The sequence below is a fragment of the Nanorana parkeri genome, unplaced genomic scaffold, assembly GCF_000935625.1.
Source record: "Nanorana parkeri isolate BGI_ZX_2015 unplaced genomic scaffold, ASM93562v1 scaffold711, whole genome shotgun sequence".
Classification (NCBI taxonomy): Eukaryota; Metazoa; Chordata; class Amphibia; order Anura; family Dicroglossidae; genus Nanorana; species Nanorana parkeri.
The window spans coordinates 393,873-413,669 of record NW_017306979.1 but is presented as its reverse complement, the minus strand read 5'-3'; the positions used below and the strand labels follow the sequence as shown (position 1 = coordinate 413,669).

The window sequence follows — 19,797 nt, the reverse complement described above, 5'->3', positions numbered from 1 at the left end:
CCTATAGATGGCAAATTATTTTCAAAGAGAATGTTTTACCCTGGGGTTAATTTATACTAGCGTTTAATGGATTGTTCCTAAAAATTTAGCAAATGAGTATATTGGGCCAACTCTAAACACACTTTCAGCAGCCTTCTCTAAAAAAAAAAAAAAGTGAACCTATTGACCACATTTTAGGTAAATATACTGTAAATTAAAGCAAATTTTAAGCAAATATTCTTTGCACTATTATAGATGAACATCCATTAGTAAAATCTACTCACTTGCTTTTGTGGCCTCTGCGCACAGGTGATCCCTGAAGTACATCTAAGTTACCAATAAGAAGATGGCACAAACCAAATGGACCTCCAGGATGTGATTGTTGCATCAAACTATTTAGTAAAATTGAGCCTAATGAAGTAGGAAAAAAATTAAATCAGCATATTCTAGTAAAATATGGCAAAGACAAACTATACATTTGGACAGAATAACTTACAATCATTAATCAGGCTCAAAAGAAATTTTAGAAAATGAAAATACAGAAACCGATTTATGTATTTGTGATTAACAGACCACTTACACACCTTGGGTGTTCATCCTCTGCATACCGCAAGTCTTAGAAAAAACTTTTGCTTGCCTAACTATTGCATGGGGCACTTCATCCTCTACAAAACAAAGAAAGATAAGCCAGGATTTTTTAAAAGATCACATAATTTCATAGTCAGGGTAAATACAGGAAGAAGCTCTGAAAAGGCTAAGTTTACCTTTCAGGTCATGTTTCATGTTACACCCATATTCAGGATGTAAAATGAAACATGGTCCACTGAATCACAGGGTTCTTATGCTCACAAGCTACTGTTGAACTTTAAAAATGGTGTGGCTGTGCGTGCCTCCCCCCATACAGCCTCATTATCCATTCACAGAGCCTTTGAATGGAGAATATACTTGTCCATCAGCCATCGCGCAGAGGGACATGTAGTTCTATGCAATACAAGTGTGGTCCATTTACTCTTCCCAATGTTCCTGTTACTGAATGTCTGTACCTCAATACTGCCAGGGACGGGAAGGAAAATCAGCAGGAGCCAGAGCATTGCACCCACGATCCACTAATGCTGGTTGCAATGCTATAAAAGCAATGTTTTTCCCTTTACCTCCCACTTAACTAAGTAGGGGGAAAAAAAGGGTGAAAACCTACATTTTAAATTCTTATAATACTCCATACAAACAAGCCATTGTTTCCAAATGTAACATCCCTTGGAAAGATAATAATCTAAAGGTTCCTGGGAAAACGGTCACTGCAGAATTCAAGTCGATAGGGATTGCATTCAAAACACAACTGTGAAAAATATTAATTGATTTACCAGGCACTGTGGATTCCCCAATGGGAAGAGAAGCCTGAACGTTTATTTTAGGCGTGTAATGCTTCCTGAGTGAATGAAGCCAGCACAATTAAAGCTAGCCACAGACATCCGGTGTTGGTTGAGTATTTAGAACACACAAGGATTACTGCAATTAACAATTGTCCCATTAGAATGTATTCTTAGAGACTGTACTAGCAATAATGCTAGAGTATATCTAAAGCCCAAACTTTTCGTTCTTTAGTTATGGATAGAGTGGGGAAGGAAAAGAACCTCTGTCAGAATTTCATTATCCAGCTATGTGATTGCTAGGAAGAGTCGCCTTCATTCACCCCATCTGTACTTAAGTTGGCCATTGATACTTGTTCTGGTGACTACTGTCTAAGAGGAGATTTCCCCTCACTTTTGTGATATTACATCTCACTTCCTGTTGTGTCCACAGGCAGTAGGAAACAAAAACCTAAAATACAAACCAGCAAGTGTTTCAACCATTTCCTAATCTATCCGATGCTAAGGCTAACGACACTGTTAGATTTCCGCATCCACGCTAAACTGCATAGATCAAACAATTCCTGCTGCTGGCTACTATATTCAGCTGCCACATCCCCTGTAGCTGCTGAATACTTAAACAGTGTCTGCATTGGACCAGATGCAGGCACGTTCGTGACGATAATTTGCCACCTGTCAAAAAAAATATGGGTGGTACCAACAGGGCCATCCACAGCTCAAACGTCTCAACTGACTTGGAGGATTTTGGTTGAATCAGGCCAATTCCTGCTGAATTTGGTTTCATCCAACTAAGTCACACAAGTCAAGTGAGAATCATTTAACATTTAGTTTCTTTTTCCCAGAATGCTGAAAAAGAAAAAAATATTATTTCTGTAGCTAATAACTATTACATAAACAACAAAAATCTTTCCATTTATAAAGAGACAAGGAAAAAGATGAATATTAAAAACATCCCCCACTCTCTAGTGTTTTTTCTGTCCATTCATAGGCGTCAGCAATAATCTCATTGTAGAACATTATAGAAAAGACATTTCCATGAAAAATGTCTTCCATTTCAAAAGGTCCTCTATTTACCAATGTGAAGAGTTCAACACTTGCCACAGCCCATTCTCACGATGTCTTATTCAGGACAGATTATATGATGAAATTATTGAGGGGATTGCAGTTCATATTTAATACAAATTCATGTTACCTGTTTTAATGCCTGGGAGATAAGTAGGCTGAGGAGGCACTGGCACAAGTGTCTTGACACTAGTGTTTGCCCTAAATGATTCCTTTGTGGGAAAGCTGATTTTCCCTGGCTGTGGCGAGGAAGATGACTCTACCTTTGTTCTGGAAGGGCTTTTCTTGGGGCTGTACAACAAAAAAAAAAACAAACACAATTTTCAGTTTCTGAAGCCTAAATAAAAAATAAATAGAATATAGACAGCTACAATTTTCTAACATTGAGGTATTTTTGGTGGTCAAGGGGAAACTGCTAAAGCCCAAAATAAACAAAAAGTGTATATTAAAGTTGTATTTCTCTAAGAACTCTAATAAGCAGTAATAAACATCTAGACAACTGAATTCAACTTCAAAGGCTATTTGATAGGCTGTTACAAAAGATGGGGGGAAAAAAAAACACATCTCCTGATCCCCGAGTATCTTGGTTAAAGAAAAAAGTAAATGGAAAAATAAGGTTAAAAAAAAGTCTAGCAAAATAGTAGGTAGACCTTTTCTCAGCAAAGCTGAGGGAAAAGCATCCAAACTCCCGGTTTGACGGCTGGAAACAGCATTTTACAGGGGCATATGTTCCAGATGCACCAAAACAAAAAGATGTAAAAAGTCTTAAAAGTTCAGCCAAAGCCTGTAAACAGAAAATTCTGCAGATTCAGACCCTTGCTTCCTGGGGGGAAGCAGTGGCCTCTGTAGAGGTCTGACATGCCCCCTTGCTGAGTGAGATCCAGAGCTCTCCAATCAACAAGGAACATGAGCTTTGCTAACTGCAGAGCTACAGGTCTGATTCTGTAGGGAGACCTCTACAATAAGACTGCTTCTTCATAAAAGCAGGGGTCTGACTCTGCATCATGCATATTTTTTGTTACTCACAGGCTATGGCTAATTTTTTTTATAAAACTAACAATTGTTTAGTGGTAGAATCTCTGCTTTGTTCAGATTTATTTTAAAATTTGAGTTTGGTGGAGGTGATCAATTCAGTCATATACACTACTGTGCAAAAGTTTGAGAGAGGTGTGGAAAAATGCTGTAAAGTAATAATATGACAGCAGGTGCTCTGGACTGATGAATTAAATTGGAAATATTTTGCTGTAGCAGGAGGCAGTTTGTTCGCCGAAGGGCAGGAGAGCGGTACAATGAGTGTCTGCAGAAACAGTAAAGCATAGCGGAGGTTCCTTGCAAGTCTAGAGCTGCATTTCTGCCAAAGGAGTTGGAGATTTGGTCAGGATCCATGGTGTCCTCAATGCTGAGAAATACAAGCAGATACCATCATGCCATACCACCTGGGAGGCTTGTGACGGGCCCCAAATTTATTCTGCAGCAGGACAACGACTCCAAACATACAGCCAATGTTATTAGAAACTATCTTCAGCGTAAAGAAGAACAAGGAGTCCTGGAAGGGATGGTTTTTCTGGGATTACATGAAGAGACAGAAGGATTTGAGGCAGCCTACATCCACAGAAGATCTGTGGTTAGTTCTTCATGATGTTTGGAACAACCTACCTGCCGAGAGCCTTCAAAAACTGTGTGCAAGTGTACCTAAAACTATAGTATTAACAACTTTCATTTCTGAAAGCATTCTTACTTTACAGCATTTTTTCACACCTGCCTAAAACCTTTGCACAGTACTGTAAAACAGGATATCATCTGCATAGGCAAATAGTTTTTGTTCAAAGGAGCCTATCTGGACCCCATGGATATTCTGGTTCATTCTGAATTTAAGGAGTAGGCCTTCCATTACCAAGCTAAATAACAGGAGTGACACATTGACCAGGGCTGCAGGTTTACCATATAATGATAGTATTTTGTTCAAGACACTAGGGCCATGATGACCAGTCCACCCAATCAAATGTCTTCTCTGTATCGGAAGAGAAAAAGAGGCATGACTGGGTATGTGTGTGTGATCACATCCAGTGAACAATCTGGAATGACCCAAGGAAGTTGTATGTAGCCTCTATCAGGTCTGTCTTTTAGATCTACTTTTGGCTGGTCCTCCAGGGGTCTTGCCGGCGGAGAAGGTCAATATTCTCCACAACTCTCCAGTCAACAAGAGATTGCCATTTTATGCAGTTGCTCAAACAGTGGAGAAAGGGATTGTTGCATCATTAACCAGTTGACATCCGCGGTGTTAAACCCACTTCCTGGCCAGGCCATTTTTCAGTATTCAGCGCTGCGGTACTTTGACTGACATTTATTCCATCATGCAACGCTGTACTGAAATGAATTTTATACCCTTTTTTGGGGACAGATAGAGCTTTCTTTTGGTGGTATTTATTCACCACTGGGGTTTTTATTTTTTACTATAGTAAAGGAAAAATTACCGAAATTTAAAAAAAAAAACAACCTGTTTCCCCTATATTAAATGATAAAACATTTATTATTACCCAATTTTTTGGTAAAATATAAAAGACGGGGTCACGTCGGGTAAAAAGACACCAAACATGTCAAGCCTTAAAATTGCGTGCGCAAAACCTCAAAAAACGATAATACCCAAAATTGGCCATAGGCGACGCTTTAAAAGCTGTTACCGCTCATCAGTTTAGTGTTATCAGTGATTGATGGCCCTAAAATGATTGCTCTCACTGCGACGTTCGCGGCGATATGTAACATGTGTAGCGCAATTGTAATTTTTGCGCGCTGGGGCACCGGACGCGTATTTACGTTTATAGGCGCGTAAACGTGGGGGTGGGGGAGTTAAACATTTTGGGGGGGTTTTTTCCCCTTTTTTTATATGTGGCTTTTATTTTATTTTATTATGTTATGTGTTACTTTTCTTTTTTTTTATTTATATTTTTTTTTTGCACTTATTGTTATTGCTATTATATAGGGGGATAACAACCCCCTATATAATAGCAAAGGCACACTGACAGGTCCTCTTTATGGAGACATTAGGGGTCCCTAGAACTGTGGACCCCAAAAGAAGCTGATGAAGCAGAGATCTATACTATAACAAGCTATAGAAGGATCTGCTTTGTAGAGCGTGGGGGTACATCTATAACAGTGGTTCTCAACTCGTGGGTCGCGACCCAAAAGTGGGTCGCGACACCCTCTGCAGTGGGTCGCGGCGTCATGTCTGCATAGACGCGACCGTCTGCATTAGAGAGAACTAGTCCCCCCCCATTATATAAACATCCACTGGAACTGTACCCCGCAACCGCCACCCCCACACGTTTTAATTTTAATTTTTTAAAATATTTAATTTTTATTCTTTATAAACTTTTACATTTTTTAAAATTAATTTACTTTCAGAAAAATATATATTGCTGAATACTGCACAAGTTGTTTTGTGTAATAAATTAAAATGTTTCATAAATGAAATCATTTTTGGGTCACGCCTTAATGACCAAGGAAACATGTGGGTCCCGAGGTTACACAGGTTGAGAACCACTGATCTATAAGATCTCAATATTAATTCTATTAATTCTGCCAAAAAAACGAGCACATATAGATGATCGGCGGGCTATGGAGCCGCCGATCGTCTATATGTGAAACACCCGGTAACGGGTGTTTGCATTGGTCGGGTCTTTTCTGCCCGTGCGCACGCGAGCAGAAAAAAAATGGCGTCTGGAGACGGCAACCCGCCAATGCTGCGGTGCCGTCCGTCCGTTTTTTTACAACGGGCGGACGGCAAGTGGTTAAAGTGTGCCTCAAAAGGTCAGGAAAGAGACTTCAATGAGCTACATTAAAGTAACAAAAAAACTGCTTAGTATGTATTTTAGCCATAATGCTTCTATAGTCATAATGGGCAGGCATAATGCTCTGCGTGCATTCAGTCAACTTTCACAGTCCACTGGTGTCTACAGACATTTATCTGCTGCAACAAGTAATGGTCAGCTCACATCTCTGGGTATCCTGAGGTTAAAGGGGAGTGAAAATAGAATATTGAGATCTTATAGATGTACCCCCACGCTCTACAAAAGCAGATCCTTCTATAGCTTGTTATAGTAATAAGATGGCAGGAGGAGGTGCAAGGACAGTCTGTCCTCCTGTAGATGTATTTTGACTGCATGCGACACTGAAATGTATACCGGGCTCTCTATTTTTAGGTGAATTGAGTAGCGAGGAGGGAGAGTAGGCTGACATCTTCCAAAGGCAGCCCTATTTTCTTGTCAACTGATCTTTCCCCACGACAGGAAAAAAAGGAAAAAAAATGAGGCAAAGATTGCCGCCTGTCTATAAAAGGAAATTAAAAGGAAGTAATTATCTGCAATGAGAATAAAAATAAAGCATATACCAAAAAAATATGCAAACTGTTTAATTTATTTTCACTTACTGCCAAATAGTACTAAATTGTAACTACATACCTGACCTGGGGCACAGCAGTCCTCCGCTCACAGCTCTGTAGTTTTGATTTCAATTCATTCATCTCTGCATCTTTAAATTGCAATTCTGACTGCAATGACTGAACCTGCAACAAAAGGACACGCCATTGTGCTTACAAAGCCACTACTTATTGTTTTACGTTTTAGTGGTACCTCTCTATAAATACCATGACAATCATTTAAACTAAAAAATATAGCTCCTGATTGATATAGATCCATTTTAGCTACTTAAAGAACAACTATCCTAAAGGAGAACTATAGGGCAACCTTTTTTGCCCATCGTTCTCCTCAGGGTCATGGAAGGACATATACTGTGACCTCTGGTGACCCAAAACTCATTAAATAGCAGGCTATCGCCCACTATATGTTGAGAGCTCCACACCCAAGACATATCCTGGCAATTACTGTTGACATCCACCCAGCTGGCTGATTGACAGCTGACTCTGCTTCTGTAGATGAACAGCCAGCTGTGCCCGCCCTCTTCCCCATCCGTTCCACCAGTCAGCGCTGGAGAAATGGAGGAGGAGGGAATCCCTGTGGGGGGCGGTGACTAACGGTCACCGCCCCCTGCAGGGAGAGGATCGGGAAGTCAGCATTTGGCGGCATGTGTTCGCCGACTTCCTGATCAATAGAGCCGACTTTGTCACAGGTCGGCTTGAATTATGGGGATGAGTGTTTTTCACTCACCCCATAATTCTCCTTTAATGCATGTTATTAAAGTGACACTAAAATCAAGAGTTAAATCTAAAAAATGCAGTACCCTAACTATTAACAAAAATGTATCTTATTTGTGTATCACTCAGCTCTAGATCCTCAAATCACCTCTGAAGTCATGCTGATACTCCTTCCTTCATCCTTTGTTCCTTATGGTCCCTGCGTGTGTAATAAAGTAGCCACCGCTCCAAGCTCACTCGCATGATGACCTACAATCTCACATTAGTTTACTAATTTGTATTGAGATTGTAGTACATCATGGGAGCGAGTTTAGAGTGGTGGCTACTTTACAACACACACAGGGACCACGGGGAGCAAAAGTAGCCACCATTCAGAAGGACCTTGTCAGCGGGAATTCAGAGAGGATTTGAGGATCTACAGCCAATACACAAATAAGATACATTTTTGTGAATAGTTAAAAAGGTACTTGAATGCATTTTTAAGGTTTAACTACTGAATTTACTATCACTTTAAGTAATTTTCATATACACAAAATATAGGCATTGGGACTTCCAAACAAAAATGATCATAAAAACGATCATTAAAACAATTTCAGTTTTTCATTGAACATTTTTACATGGTGTCCAGCAGCTTACATCACATTCCAAGATAAAACATACTTTTTTAAGAAGTTCCTTTTCCTTCTCACATTGTAGCTGAGTCTTCTCATGTTCCATTTGTACGTGTGCAATCTTCTGCTGTTCTAGGCTGGACTCTGTTTGATGAAGTGCATCTCGCAAAACTTTAATTTCACCATTTTTGACCAATAATTCATCTTGAAGAGCTGTGAGCTAAAACATTGAGTGAAGGTATCAATAAATAAACCTTATGTTAAACTTTTCAAATAAAAAGAAATAAATATGCCATAAAACTAGCATATTTTAGATCTGGTTTGTTATCTATAATTATCTATAATTCCCCCATTTTGTTTTGTATAGAATAGGGTAAGGTTAGAACCTATGCCAGGTTATCACTGCTATCCAAGGTTCCGTTAGAGAGATCTATCCTCATTTACTGTCCTGGGGACAATCTTTTTACTGGAGAGGAAGTGAAGAAATCTCTCTAACAGAGCCTGCAAAAGCTGCTGCCATCAATTTCAAAATGACTTTATTTTCTTCTTTCATTTTCTCAGTTTAAACATTTGGTATGTTTTCTATTGTGAAACAAAATATGGCTTTATGAGATTTACAAATCATTGCATTCTGTTTTTATGTTGGTTTTCCACAGCATCCCAATTTTTTGGGAATTGCGGTTGTATTTCAAGGCCACCTTAAGTCAGAACTTACTCAAGTGGCCTTTCCAGCTTTTTATACATTTGTTTCTTTTACCTACAAATAGGTATAATTGCCCAATTATTTAATCTACATTTTGGAAAATGCATCTGAGGTTTGTGGAATCATTAGGTTATATAATGGCCAAAAGGACCTGGGATGAAACTAGGGATTTTTTTTGCAGGATCTGTCTCAACACTGGCATCTTCAAAGCTACAAAACAATTGCAAATTATTCAACCTGGCCAGAGCTTAGGTTAAGCTGGTCGTACACTATGTGAATGTCGGATAGTTCTTGATGAACCGGCCAAAATTTGCACAGTGTGTGTCCTCTGAGCAAACTTCCACCCGGCATCCCACGATCAGAAGATTAAAGGAGTCGGGTGGAAAATTTTTGGTCCAATGATGCTCGCTGTCATAGACTTACCCGGCGCGTTCCTTCAATCCAGCGATGCGCCATCCAGGCCATGGCGTCACAAGGCTCCGCCCATGGGGCGCGGCCCCGCAGTGAAAAGGTGAGCTGCTTCATCACTCGGCACCCTTACTCTAACGCCGCCATAGCAGCCAGTGCTTGGAGCCGAACATGCGGAGCTAATCCTCACAGTTACCCCTGAAGTCAGCAGCAGGACAAACCGCCAGAAGTCCTCTCTCTCTCAGACCGGTGTATAGCTGACACAACTAAGCGCAAGTAACCTGGTTCAATTATATAGTGGATCACTGCCACTGAAACTTACAAATATCATTAGTGTCAATACCTGCTCTTCCTAACATCTTCAGCAGCCTGAACCTGTCACTCACCTGCATCCTACTTAATTACAGTGGTGATCTCCTGTGTTGTTTGCTGTATACATACCTATGCATAAGGATTAAGTTCTGTGGAATAGACGCTTTACCCTGCTTGCTTTGCATGTGTGGATTGTTGTAAATAGCTTCCAGCGTGCCATATCTTGCACACACACAGCTCCTATATAGTTTGTCCTCATTGCTTTGATTGAGTACCCTCTGCCTACCCGTTACTTTATACTGGTGTAGTATTTACATTGTCAATCTGTTACACATCAGTTATAGTGCTGGCACTTACCTGCAGCCCTCATTATGCAACATACCAGTGAGTAAAGGGGAACCCCCTCTCTACTACATCTCCAATTCAAATCCTATAGTTCCAAGGTGGTACATGATGCGTACGGTCTCCCTACAGCACCTTCGCATAGATACTCCAATACCAGTTCCGCAGCTGCGATCCAGTGTGGTTACACTATCCCGGCGAACCTGACACTCGCAGCCAATCAGCTGCAAACACCGTTTGGGTATTCTGACAGCGGCAATACAATGGAAACAGCGAGGGATTCCTCCATCCACGCTGCTTAGCGTGGATGGAGGAATCTGTGATATTTTCTCCTTTCGGCCGAATGAAAAAAAATAGTACTAAAGCTATTCTATAGGGTCTAAAGCTATTTAGTAGGGATGGCCCGATACCAATACTAGTAACATTATTGGGGTCGATACAGGGCATTTTCACAAGTACTTGTGCTCGTGAAAATGGCCCGATCTTAAGGCCGAAACCAGCCCTTTACATTTTTAAACCGCAGCAGCTGGCTGAGTTCCCGCGCTTGTGGCAACCTCAGGCCGGCTGCTGGGGACCTGGCAGTAGCTGGCCTTGGCAGTGCCTGTCCGGTTCTTTATCTCCTCCTCCTTCCCAGCACAGCCATGGACAGCCCCACACTACACGTACAGTCCCGGAGCTGGTACCCCGCCAGTTCAACTCTCCACCCACCATTTCGGGCTGGCACCCGCCCAATCAACATAGCCACTGCCTGCAGAGCTATGTATATTCCGCCCTGGCAGCATGTGTATTCAGCCCTGGCGACATGTGTATTCAGCCCTGGCGACATGTGTATTCAGCCCTGGCGACATGTGTATTCAGCCCTGGCGACATGTGTATTCAGCCCTGGCGACATGTGTATTCAGCCCTGGCGACATGTGTATTCAGCCCTGGTGACAAACTGCCCTAAAATCATCAGTCTGTATGGTTTAAGAAAAATGTCACATGTTCCTTTAAGAAAAAGTATCGGTAATTGGTATCAGCAAGTACCTGAGGGAAAGTACTTGCACTTGGTCTTGAAAAAGTGGTATCAGGACATCTCTACTATTATGGGTCTAAATAGGTTTAGACCCTTCTCTACGATGAGAAAAACTGACTGCCTACAGTTGTCTGAAATGACAAAATGATTGTTCCAAACAATGCAGGATTTAAGTGAAGAAGCACTTTATTACAACCCTTTCCTTTTCCAATGTTTACAGAAACTGTTGCAGAATATGAACTATTCAGGCTATAAAATAACTCACCAGTGAATAAACAAAAACTATGCTACAGCCTGTCCACAGAGACCCAGTTATTCCCATTTGGGTGCTGCCATCTATCATTTGTTCAGTAGAGTGAAATGTGGAGCCAGGCTGTCAATTACAATCCAGCATAGAAAAGCACACCCCTCCCCTTCCTGCGATAGTCGAGTGTCATTAACTTCTGTAAGGCAGTAGAAATATGTTTCACCAATCAGGAGGATTGGTTAGCAATGGAAAACCGGAGTTAGAACTTATTGGTATCTCTATTTCCAGTAGTCTTGCAGGACTGTCCCTGAGAGTGTAGCTCCTCCTCTGGACAGGAAATGCATCACCCAAATCAAGATCAAAGGATACCTCCACCATATCCCCTCAATAATCACGAGAACCCCAGGTCTGAACTGGAAAAGAACACAAAACAGCACAAAACAGAACACAAAACAGTAGAAAACATAACTTCAAAAATACTAGGGTGGGAAGTCCACTATCCTGGAGGACTACTGGAAATAGAGTTACTGGTAAGTTCCAACTCTGGTTTTCCCCCAGTTGTTTTCCAGGTCAGCCCCTAAGACAAGAACCAGACTAGGGTTCCACAGCCTGCAGTACTTTTCTTCCAAACGCTTGGTCTTTGCTGGACAATAGATCCAAGTGGTAATGTTTGACAAATGTTCCAAAGCTAGACCAGGTAGCAGCCTTATTCTTCTTATTCTTATACTTGTTCAGTCGTAGCTCCAGCTCTTTCAGCCCACGATTTTGCTGTAGATCTGGTAGAATGTGCCTTAAGGAAAGCTGTTTGAGAAATATTTTCTCCACTGTGGAAGGAATTCCCCCAGTCTTCCTCCCACTGGAGAGCAGAAGTAATTGCGGTTTGGGCTTCTGGGTAGGGGGGTTAATTGGACAGGGCCCCCTCTTACCTTACCCTTGTGCCCTGTCTAATTCTTCTTGGGACCCACTTCCTTATTTTCCTGTGCTCCTCTTTGGCATCGAAAAAATCTTCTATTAAAAACATTATTTTTCTTTTCTGGGAAGGATTTCTTTTTGGCAGCTGTTCTGTCCAGTGCTGCCTCGAGTTCTGGACCAAACAGTAAATCCCTTGAAAATCCCAGGTTTTGAGCCACAGTGTTCTGCGAGAGGATTTGGCAAGCACAGAAGATCTGGCCGACATTCTAACAGCCTCACCGGAGGCATCTGCCACATATCCTACTGCCTTGAAAATGATGGGGAAAGACTCCAAAACCTGCTCTCTTGGAGCCTGGCTTGGACTACAAGCTAGAATTCTAGATTTGTGGCAAAACATGTAGTAGCCAATGCGGGCTTTAGATTTGCTAAAGTTGAATCCCATGCTCTCCTCAGCAAAACTTTATTTTTTTCTGTCCATGGGATCATTTAGATAACCCATATCTTCAAAAGCCAAGCCAGCTTTCTTGGAACCTTAGAAAGAGGAGCCTCTAATTTGGGCATTTTGTTCCAAATTAAAGATAGGTACTCATCAAAAGGAAATCTCCTTTTTAGGTTGTTAGACAGAACAGGCTTCTTTTCTGGCTTAGACCCTCTTTCAAAATGGATTTAGATATAAACCAGAAAGGCTCTTGCCTTCTTCCTCTGCAACCCCTGGTATATTAAATCGTGCCTGGATAGTCGCACCTTATCCTCCTCAATCTCTAAGGTTTAATAAATAGTCTTTAATAGATCATCCACATCTTCAAGAGACAACTTGAATCTGGACAAAAAAGCGGGTTCATCCTGAACGCTATCTACCTCAGAAGATCTATACTCATAGGAATGACCCGAATCACTAAACTCATCCAAGGCAGATGGTTTATGAGATCCCTGTCCTGTTAAAGAAGCAGGGAGCGTAAACACAGAAGTGGACTCTGTTGGCATTCTCATATCTTCAATCAATGATCTAAAGGAATGAAAAGTGGAGGCCAGTTCTTCCTTGACTGAGGCCAACAGACTATTACATGAGGCAGCAGATTCTTCTTTAAACAATCAGTTGATGCAAGTTTGACATGATGGGGGGAATTTATCAAAACTGGAGCAGACAAAACTTGGTTGCCGTGGGCAACTGCTCCAATCAGCTTCCATCTTCAATTTGTTCATTTAAGCTTTGAAAATGAAAGGTGGATGCTGATTGGTTGCCATGCACGTCTGCTCCATATTTTCTCTGCTCCAGTTTTGATAAATTCCCCCCAATGGCTTAGAAGAGGAAGCATTGAGTTTCACCCCACACACTTCACACTTTTTGGGCACATTCTTAACCTTATCCGGAGTTTTAGCCTACAACAAAACAAAAAAAGCCTGCCTGAGAACACTGGCCAGGAGGCCTGCCATAAGAGTCCACCTGTGCAATCACAACAAAGGCACCACACCAAAAATTAGCCCTCAGCGAGTAATGCACAGAATACCAGCTCAGGAGAGAGGCACAAAAGAAGCGCTGCCTTACCTGAACAGAAGCGGCACTTGCCGTGGCTGCATCCACTGGAGTAGCTGGCTAGGTAGACTTCATGTCCCCTGCTTCCTCCACTCGCGTTGTCCACAGGCTCTCCTGAGGAACCACGCTTTTAAAAAGCAGCGCCACTGTCGCCCCTCCTCTTCATCCGTGCTCGAAGGAGGCTTGAAGTGCGGGCCCCTGGTGCCCAGAAGTCACGATTCCCCTACCGGACGTGACATCAGACGCCACTCGGTCAAGCACTGGAATGCAGATATAAGAGGAAGGCCCTGTTCGCACGTTAACATGCCTTCGCCGCTGTGACCAGGCACCAGGAGTGGAACAGCAACCTCCATTTCAGACCTTCACCAGGTACTGAGGAGGAGAAGAGCCAGGACCTCCTACATCACATATCAGCCACAAGAGAGGTACCGGGGCACATTGAGCTCACCATACATAGTCCCTACAGAGAGAAAAGCTCCAGGGTGACACATTTCCTCCAGAGGAAACACGATAACTGAGGGGATGTCACGTACCGCAGGGCCGAGCCCCTTGCGCCAGGTCTGGATCCCAGTAGCAGGAAGCAGGTGAGATAAACAGTCCAAATACAAAGTCCAGAGGGGTGAGACAAGCCGTAGTAAAGGAGTTCCGTGCTCAGGGCAGGCAGCGTAGAATCAGTAGTCCAGAAAATAGTCCGAGGGTCAGGTAGCCGGGAGTCCAAAACTGGGGGTAGGAATGCAGGAACAGGGGACGAAGATGCAGGAACAAACGCTGAGTCTCTGTGAGCAGGGCTTCAGAATAACCTAGCACTGAGCTAGTAGTTTTGTGAGGGTTTTAAAGCCCAGGACTAGAGGCAACGCCCCTGTTCTTGTGGAAACAGAGGTGGAGTTAGGGCGGTGCTCAGTGTTTTGCTGAAGGCTTGTGTTCCTTGGGAAGAAGCAAGTTTTTGCATGTTGCCAGTTGCTGGATCTCTATTGGGGCTTATAGACGTCACACCAGGATTCCCCGCATGTGACACCACCAAGGGAGATGGCCCCGGCGCCATGACTACCGCAGCTCCTGAAATGCACGCACCATGACGCACAGAACCATGCTTCCGAGGCATAGCCACAGCAGAGAAATGCTGGGAACGTGTCTGTGGTCCCAGGAGATCTAGAGAGGGGTATCTCCGCACACTGCGGCTGCCAGGTGAGGGACGCCTCCGTGCGCCATGACAGGGGATGTGGTGGAGGTATCCTTTTATCTTGATTTGGGTGACATGCTTCCTGTCTGGAAGAGGAGCTACACTCTCAGGGGCTGCCCTAGAAGACGACTGCAGGAAATGGGGGTTTAGCATGACTTCACAAAAGTTGAAATTTGCATATAACAGATATTTACTCTGGCAAGACTACACATGTACACATGTGGAAATGCAGAGTGCATTTGAAACAGCTAATGGAGTAAATTATGAGGATATCATTGTTAAGACAGTTAGGAAAAAGTCTGACTTTTATAACTATTGATATAAGAGACTCAAATTAATGCAGCTCTGTATTCATTCATTAAATAGATGCTTTGATGTATTTTTAATGAAAGCAGTACAAGTACCTGAATTCACAAGTACCTGGTATCACCCTCTTGCAGTCCACTGTATAGCAGAGCTCAGATGAGGGGAGCGAGAAGCAGCACAAGGAGCCAATGAGTTGTACTGCAGTGCAAGGAATATGCTGATAGGAGAAGAGCGAGCAGAGAGCGAGCGCAGAGACCTGATCATTGTTCTGCTGCTTCTCTTTTTACTAAACAGTCATTGGCTGTTGGGGGGGGAGAGAGATATGCAAGTGTTATTTACCTGCAGCAGGACTTCCATTTTTAACAGTAGTGCCATATGTCTGGGCCATATTCATTGTCCTTATTCATTTGGAGAGTCCCAATGTAACACTAGAAGTACAAGTATCAGGAAACTCACCTTTTGCTTTAAATCTTCAAGAGGAGACTGCAAAACCTCCAGGTCAAAAGCATTATTATTATGGGAATCTAGTATAAGAACAAGACAGTATTATACAAAAATATGATAGACAGCCGTAATATGCATAATACACTGATATATAATTATATCAACCAGAGACAATTCTTTTTTACATTTTCCCAGATGTTTAATAGTTGTTTAGGTTATAGAAATACTCTAGTCTAGATAAAAATAATTTTACAAGGCGCATGCGCGAAGCCGCCGATGGAGGTCGCCTTTTCCCTCCTTCTCTTATTCTTTCTAATGTCAGTCCCTTCCTTTAATTCCCTATGTCAGCCCCTCCCTCCCCCTCGATTGTCTTGTCCATTGTATGTCTACTAGTTTTATATGGTGCCGCTGTTTGAAGCACTTAGATACCGGATAGATTTTTGACCTTTCGGTAAATACCAGGCGTTTAGCCTGTTCTCCCCACAAACACTAGAGTGCCAAGAATCTTTTATCGATTGAGAGCCCGATACTCATAGAATGGGCCTCCCCCTCGAAGTTTACATCTAGAATCTTCAATACGCTTGTTGCGACTATACGGCTTACTTGGCCTAAACAGTAGTAGGTTGATAAGAGTGAAAGCTACAAAGATTATTACGATGCACACGCCTATATTCTATATTGTATGTAATAATTCAGGACATTGTAATGCTTGGATAATTGCTACCGTCTGGAACTGCCTTTTTGCTTGCATAACTATGTAAACTTGTCAAGTGCTATTAATGGATTTTAATGGAAAGGTACTAATTGTTGAGTACTCAGTATAAAGATCCCTTGTATGTTTATAATTTAATAAAAATTATATGGAAAAAAAAAAAATTTTACAAGGTGGCGCTGCTTAAAGGAGAACTATGAGGTGAGTGCTTTTCACTCACCTCATAGTTCTAGCCGACCTGTGACAATGAGACTGTCACAGGTCGGCTCAGTAGAACGGGAGGTGATCGAACACATACCGGGTTCGCTCGCCTCTCGATCCTGTCACGGCTCTCTGCCGTGACAGGGGGAGGGGCTGGATTCCCCTCTCCCCGCTCCGATCTGCCAGCGCTGACTGGCGGAACGGACGGGGGAGGGGGCGGGTACAGCTGGCTCTGCCTATCTAGAGGCAGAGCCAGCTGTCACTCACGCAGCTGGGCGGATCCCGTCATCTACGTCGGGATCCGCTCCGGCGTCTCAGTATACCGCGAGCTGTAGCTCGCGGTATACTGAGCTTAGGGTAACTGGAGGACGCTAGTTTGTGTCCTCCCGTTACCCTACGGAGAACTATGGGGAAAAACACTGACCCCATAGTTCTCCTTTAAATCAGAAACAGTCATTTAACACTTCCCTTGCAGAGCAGCCCAGCTAATAACAGCACTGAAAACTGTGTCCACCCCTTCATCTACATCATGCTGGTAGTAGGCAGTAAGCTTTTGAACAGAATAACAGCTGACACACAGAAGAAGATTTTGTTCCTGCTGTAGACAAGCTCAGTTTTCCTAGGGTGGGAAAGTCGGCTGTTCTCAAACACAAAAGCCTTTTTCATATATCAATACATCAGCAAGGTTTATTGTACCGCATGCAAACTTGGAGCACTGTTCTCTGCCAATATAGCCAATAGTCCAGATATCTGATCAGTGTATATTTTAGTCCTAATCATAATAAAAAGAAACTATGTACAAAACCAATATACATTTACTATGTCATCGCACATAGTTAGCCATTTTCAAACAGTAATCAGGAAAACATACTTGAGACAACTCTTTCTTGTCTGTGCGGTGCTGGTTTACGTGGCTGCGGAAAAGTAGATGTTGAAGGTTGGTTATCTGACAGCACATTGCCTTGATTTCGATTAGGATACAGATTTACTGAATTGCAGTCCTGCGTGTAGGCCTGTGAGGCCAAAATATCAATTTCCTCCAAATCATCAGCTGTAAAGTCTTCATTGTCACCAAAAACATCATCCATGGCTTTGCTTTTTGAAGCATTTGCTGGTCGATGGCGTTTTGAAGGAGGACAGCTACCCCGATCATTGCATGGAGGATAGGCTTGCTGAATTGTTGCAGGGGAGGAGTTAGTATTTTTACAACCTGTACCATAAAGCATTGAAACGTCCCTTTTTTTGGTAGCAAACAAAGGGTTTGCTGACATAGCTTGCAAGCCCGATCCCCTGCAAAATTAAAATAGCACAAGTCAGACAAAGGACTAATTACATACAGTACTAAATGATTAAAGCTGTCCTACACAAAGTTTATCCACATATATATATATATATATATTAGGGAGAGTAGGTAGGGTGTTGAAAGGTGTACAAAAATGTACTGCTCTGGTCTAAGGTGCAGATCCTGTAGACATGGCAGAGATGTACTTGGATAGACACCTTGGCTCCTCTCACCACATGCACTCTGGAGTGAATGTGGCGTAGAACTAGGTCTCTACAAGACTTCACACTATATAAAGCTGCCCTCCTAAAATATAATTCCTCCCTCCATGCTGGCAAACAGACTTATTTTGTCACTTTCATTAACACACTAATCCAGTCCTCATCAACTCTTTTCTAATTTTAACACTCTACTATGTCCCTCACACCTTCTGACTCATTCACTGCCCGGGACATTGCCATTAATTTCAAACACAAAATAGATGCAATCCGTGAAGGAAATTTCCACTGTCCAGTCACCTTCCCCTATTAATGTACCCACCATTGCACTTGCTACTTTCCTCTTTTGACCCTGCCACCACAGAGGAGGTTAGAAAGCTTTTCTCTGACAACCCCCTCACCATTTTCCCCGTCTAACCTGTTCCCTCACAACTACTTCAGTCGCCCTCTTGCTCTATCCTACACTCTAAAACATGCACTGGTCACCCCAATACCGAAAAAACCTTCACAGGACGCCAACAACCTTAACAATCTCAGACCAATCTCCTTACTCCCCTTCACCTCCAAACTCCTAATCTACAACCACCTGAGCCGCCACCTCACTAATAACAATCTCCTTGACCCCTTATAGTCTGGCTTTTGTCCCCAACACTCCACTGAAACCGCCCTCCTAAACTCACTAATGACTTACTAACTGCCAACACTGGCTACTACTCCTTACATTTGCTATAAAACTTTTCTGCTGCTTTTGACACAGTTGACCACCCACTGCTTCTCAAAAAACTCCACTCGCTTGACCTATAAGTCTCTGCTCTCTCAATGTTCTCCTCCTGTCTATGTGCTCCTTTAGTGTCACCTACAAATCTAACTCCTCCCCTCCTCTTCCTCTGGCGGTACCCCAAGGCTCTGTCCTTGGACCCCTTCGCTTCCCTGTCTAAATCTCCTCCCTTGGTCAGTTGATCACCTCACATGGCTTCCAATACCATCTCTGTGCTGATGACACTCAAATATATGTCTCCACTCCACAACTCAACTCACCCCCTCAGTGTCCTTGCATATCACTAATCTACTAACTGACATATCCGTCTGGATGTCACAACACTTCTTAAAACTTAATCCCTCCCCCCATGTCAAGGTGCTATGTGTCATCCTTGACTCGGACCTCACCTTTCTGCCCCACATCCAATCACTATCCAAATCCTGCCTTCTTTACCTTCATAACATCTCCAAAATACATCCCATACTCACCAATAAAACCTCAAAGCTACTCATACACTCACTTGTTATCTCTCATCTTGACTATTGCAACTCCCTCTTTATTGGCCTACCACTGCACAGGCTATCCCCCCTTCAGTCTATTATGAATGACCAAAGGATAACATTTAAAATATTAACAAACACTTTCAAAGCCATCCTCAACTCTGCCTCCGGCTATATCTCCAACTTTGTCTCAAAGTATCATTCTAACCGTCCTCTCCTCCCAGGACCTGCTGCTCTCTAGCTCCTTCGTCAACTCCTCCCATGCTCACCTCCAGGACTTACTCCTTACTCCAACCTGTCCTTCTATCGCCTAACTCAGACTGCCTTTAGGTGATCACTAAAGACTCATCTCTTCAAGGAAGCCTATGCCACCCCAAACTAACCACTGAACTATCTTTCTCAAACAATTCATCCCAACACAGCTACCACCTCATGTATCACTTGCCCCTCCCTCTTAGATTGTAAACTATCAGGGGCAGGGCCCTCCTTACCATCTTGTCTTGAATTTTATTGTAATGTCTTCCCTATATTGTGAAGCGCTGCAAAACTGTTG

At 42.7% G+C, this 19,797-nt stretch overlaps 1 protein-coding gene across 1 annotated transcript in view; it reads right to left on the bottom strand.

Moving 5' to 3' along the window:
* ATRIP (ATR interacting protein) overlaps positions 1–19,797 on the bottom strand; it is a 41,579-nt gene that overhangs the window by 15,821 nt on the left and 5,961 nt on the right. The window contains exons 2-8 of the mRNA XM_018563919.1: positions 17,356–17,774; positions 15,584–15,651; positions 8,218–8,388; positions 6,866–6,969; positions 2,539–2,699; positions 564–644; positions 264–390 (exon numbers count right to left, since the gene is read on the bottom strand). Coding sequence (XP_018419421.1) covers positions 264–390; positions 564–644; positions 2,539–2,699; positions 6,866–6,969; positions 8,218–8,388; positions 15,584–15,651; positions 17,356–17,755 — 1,112 coding nt within the window. The 5' untranslated portion in view covers positions 17,756–17,774. The remainder of the gene's footprint in view (positions 1–263; positions 391–563; positions 645–2,538; positions 2,700–6,865; positions 6,970–8,217; positions 8,389–15,583; positions 15,652–17,355; positions 17,775–19,797) is intronic.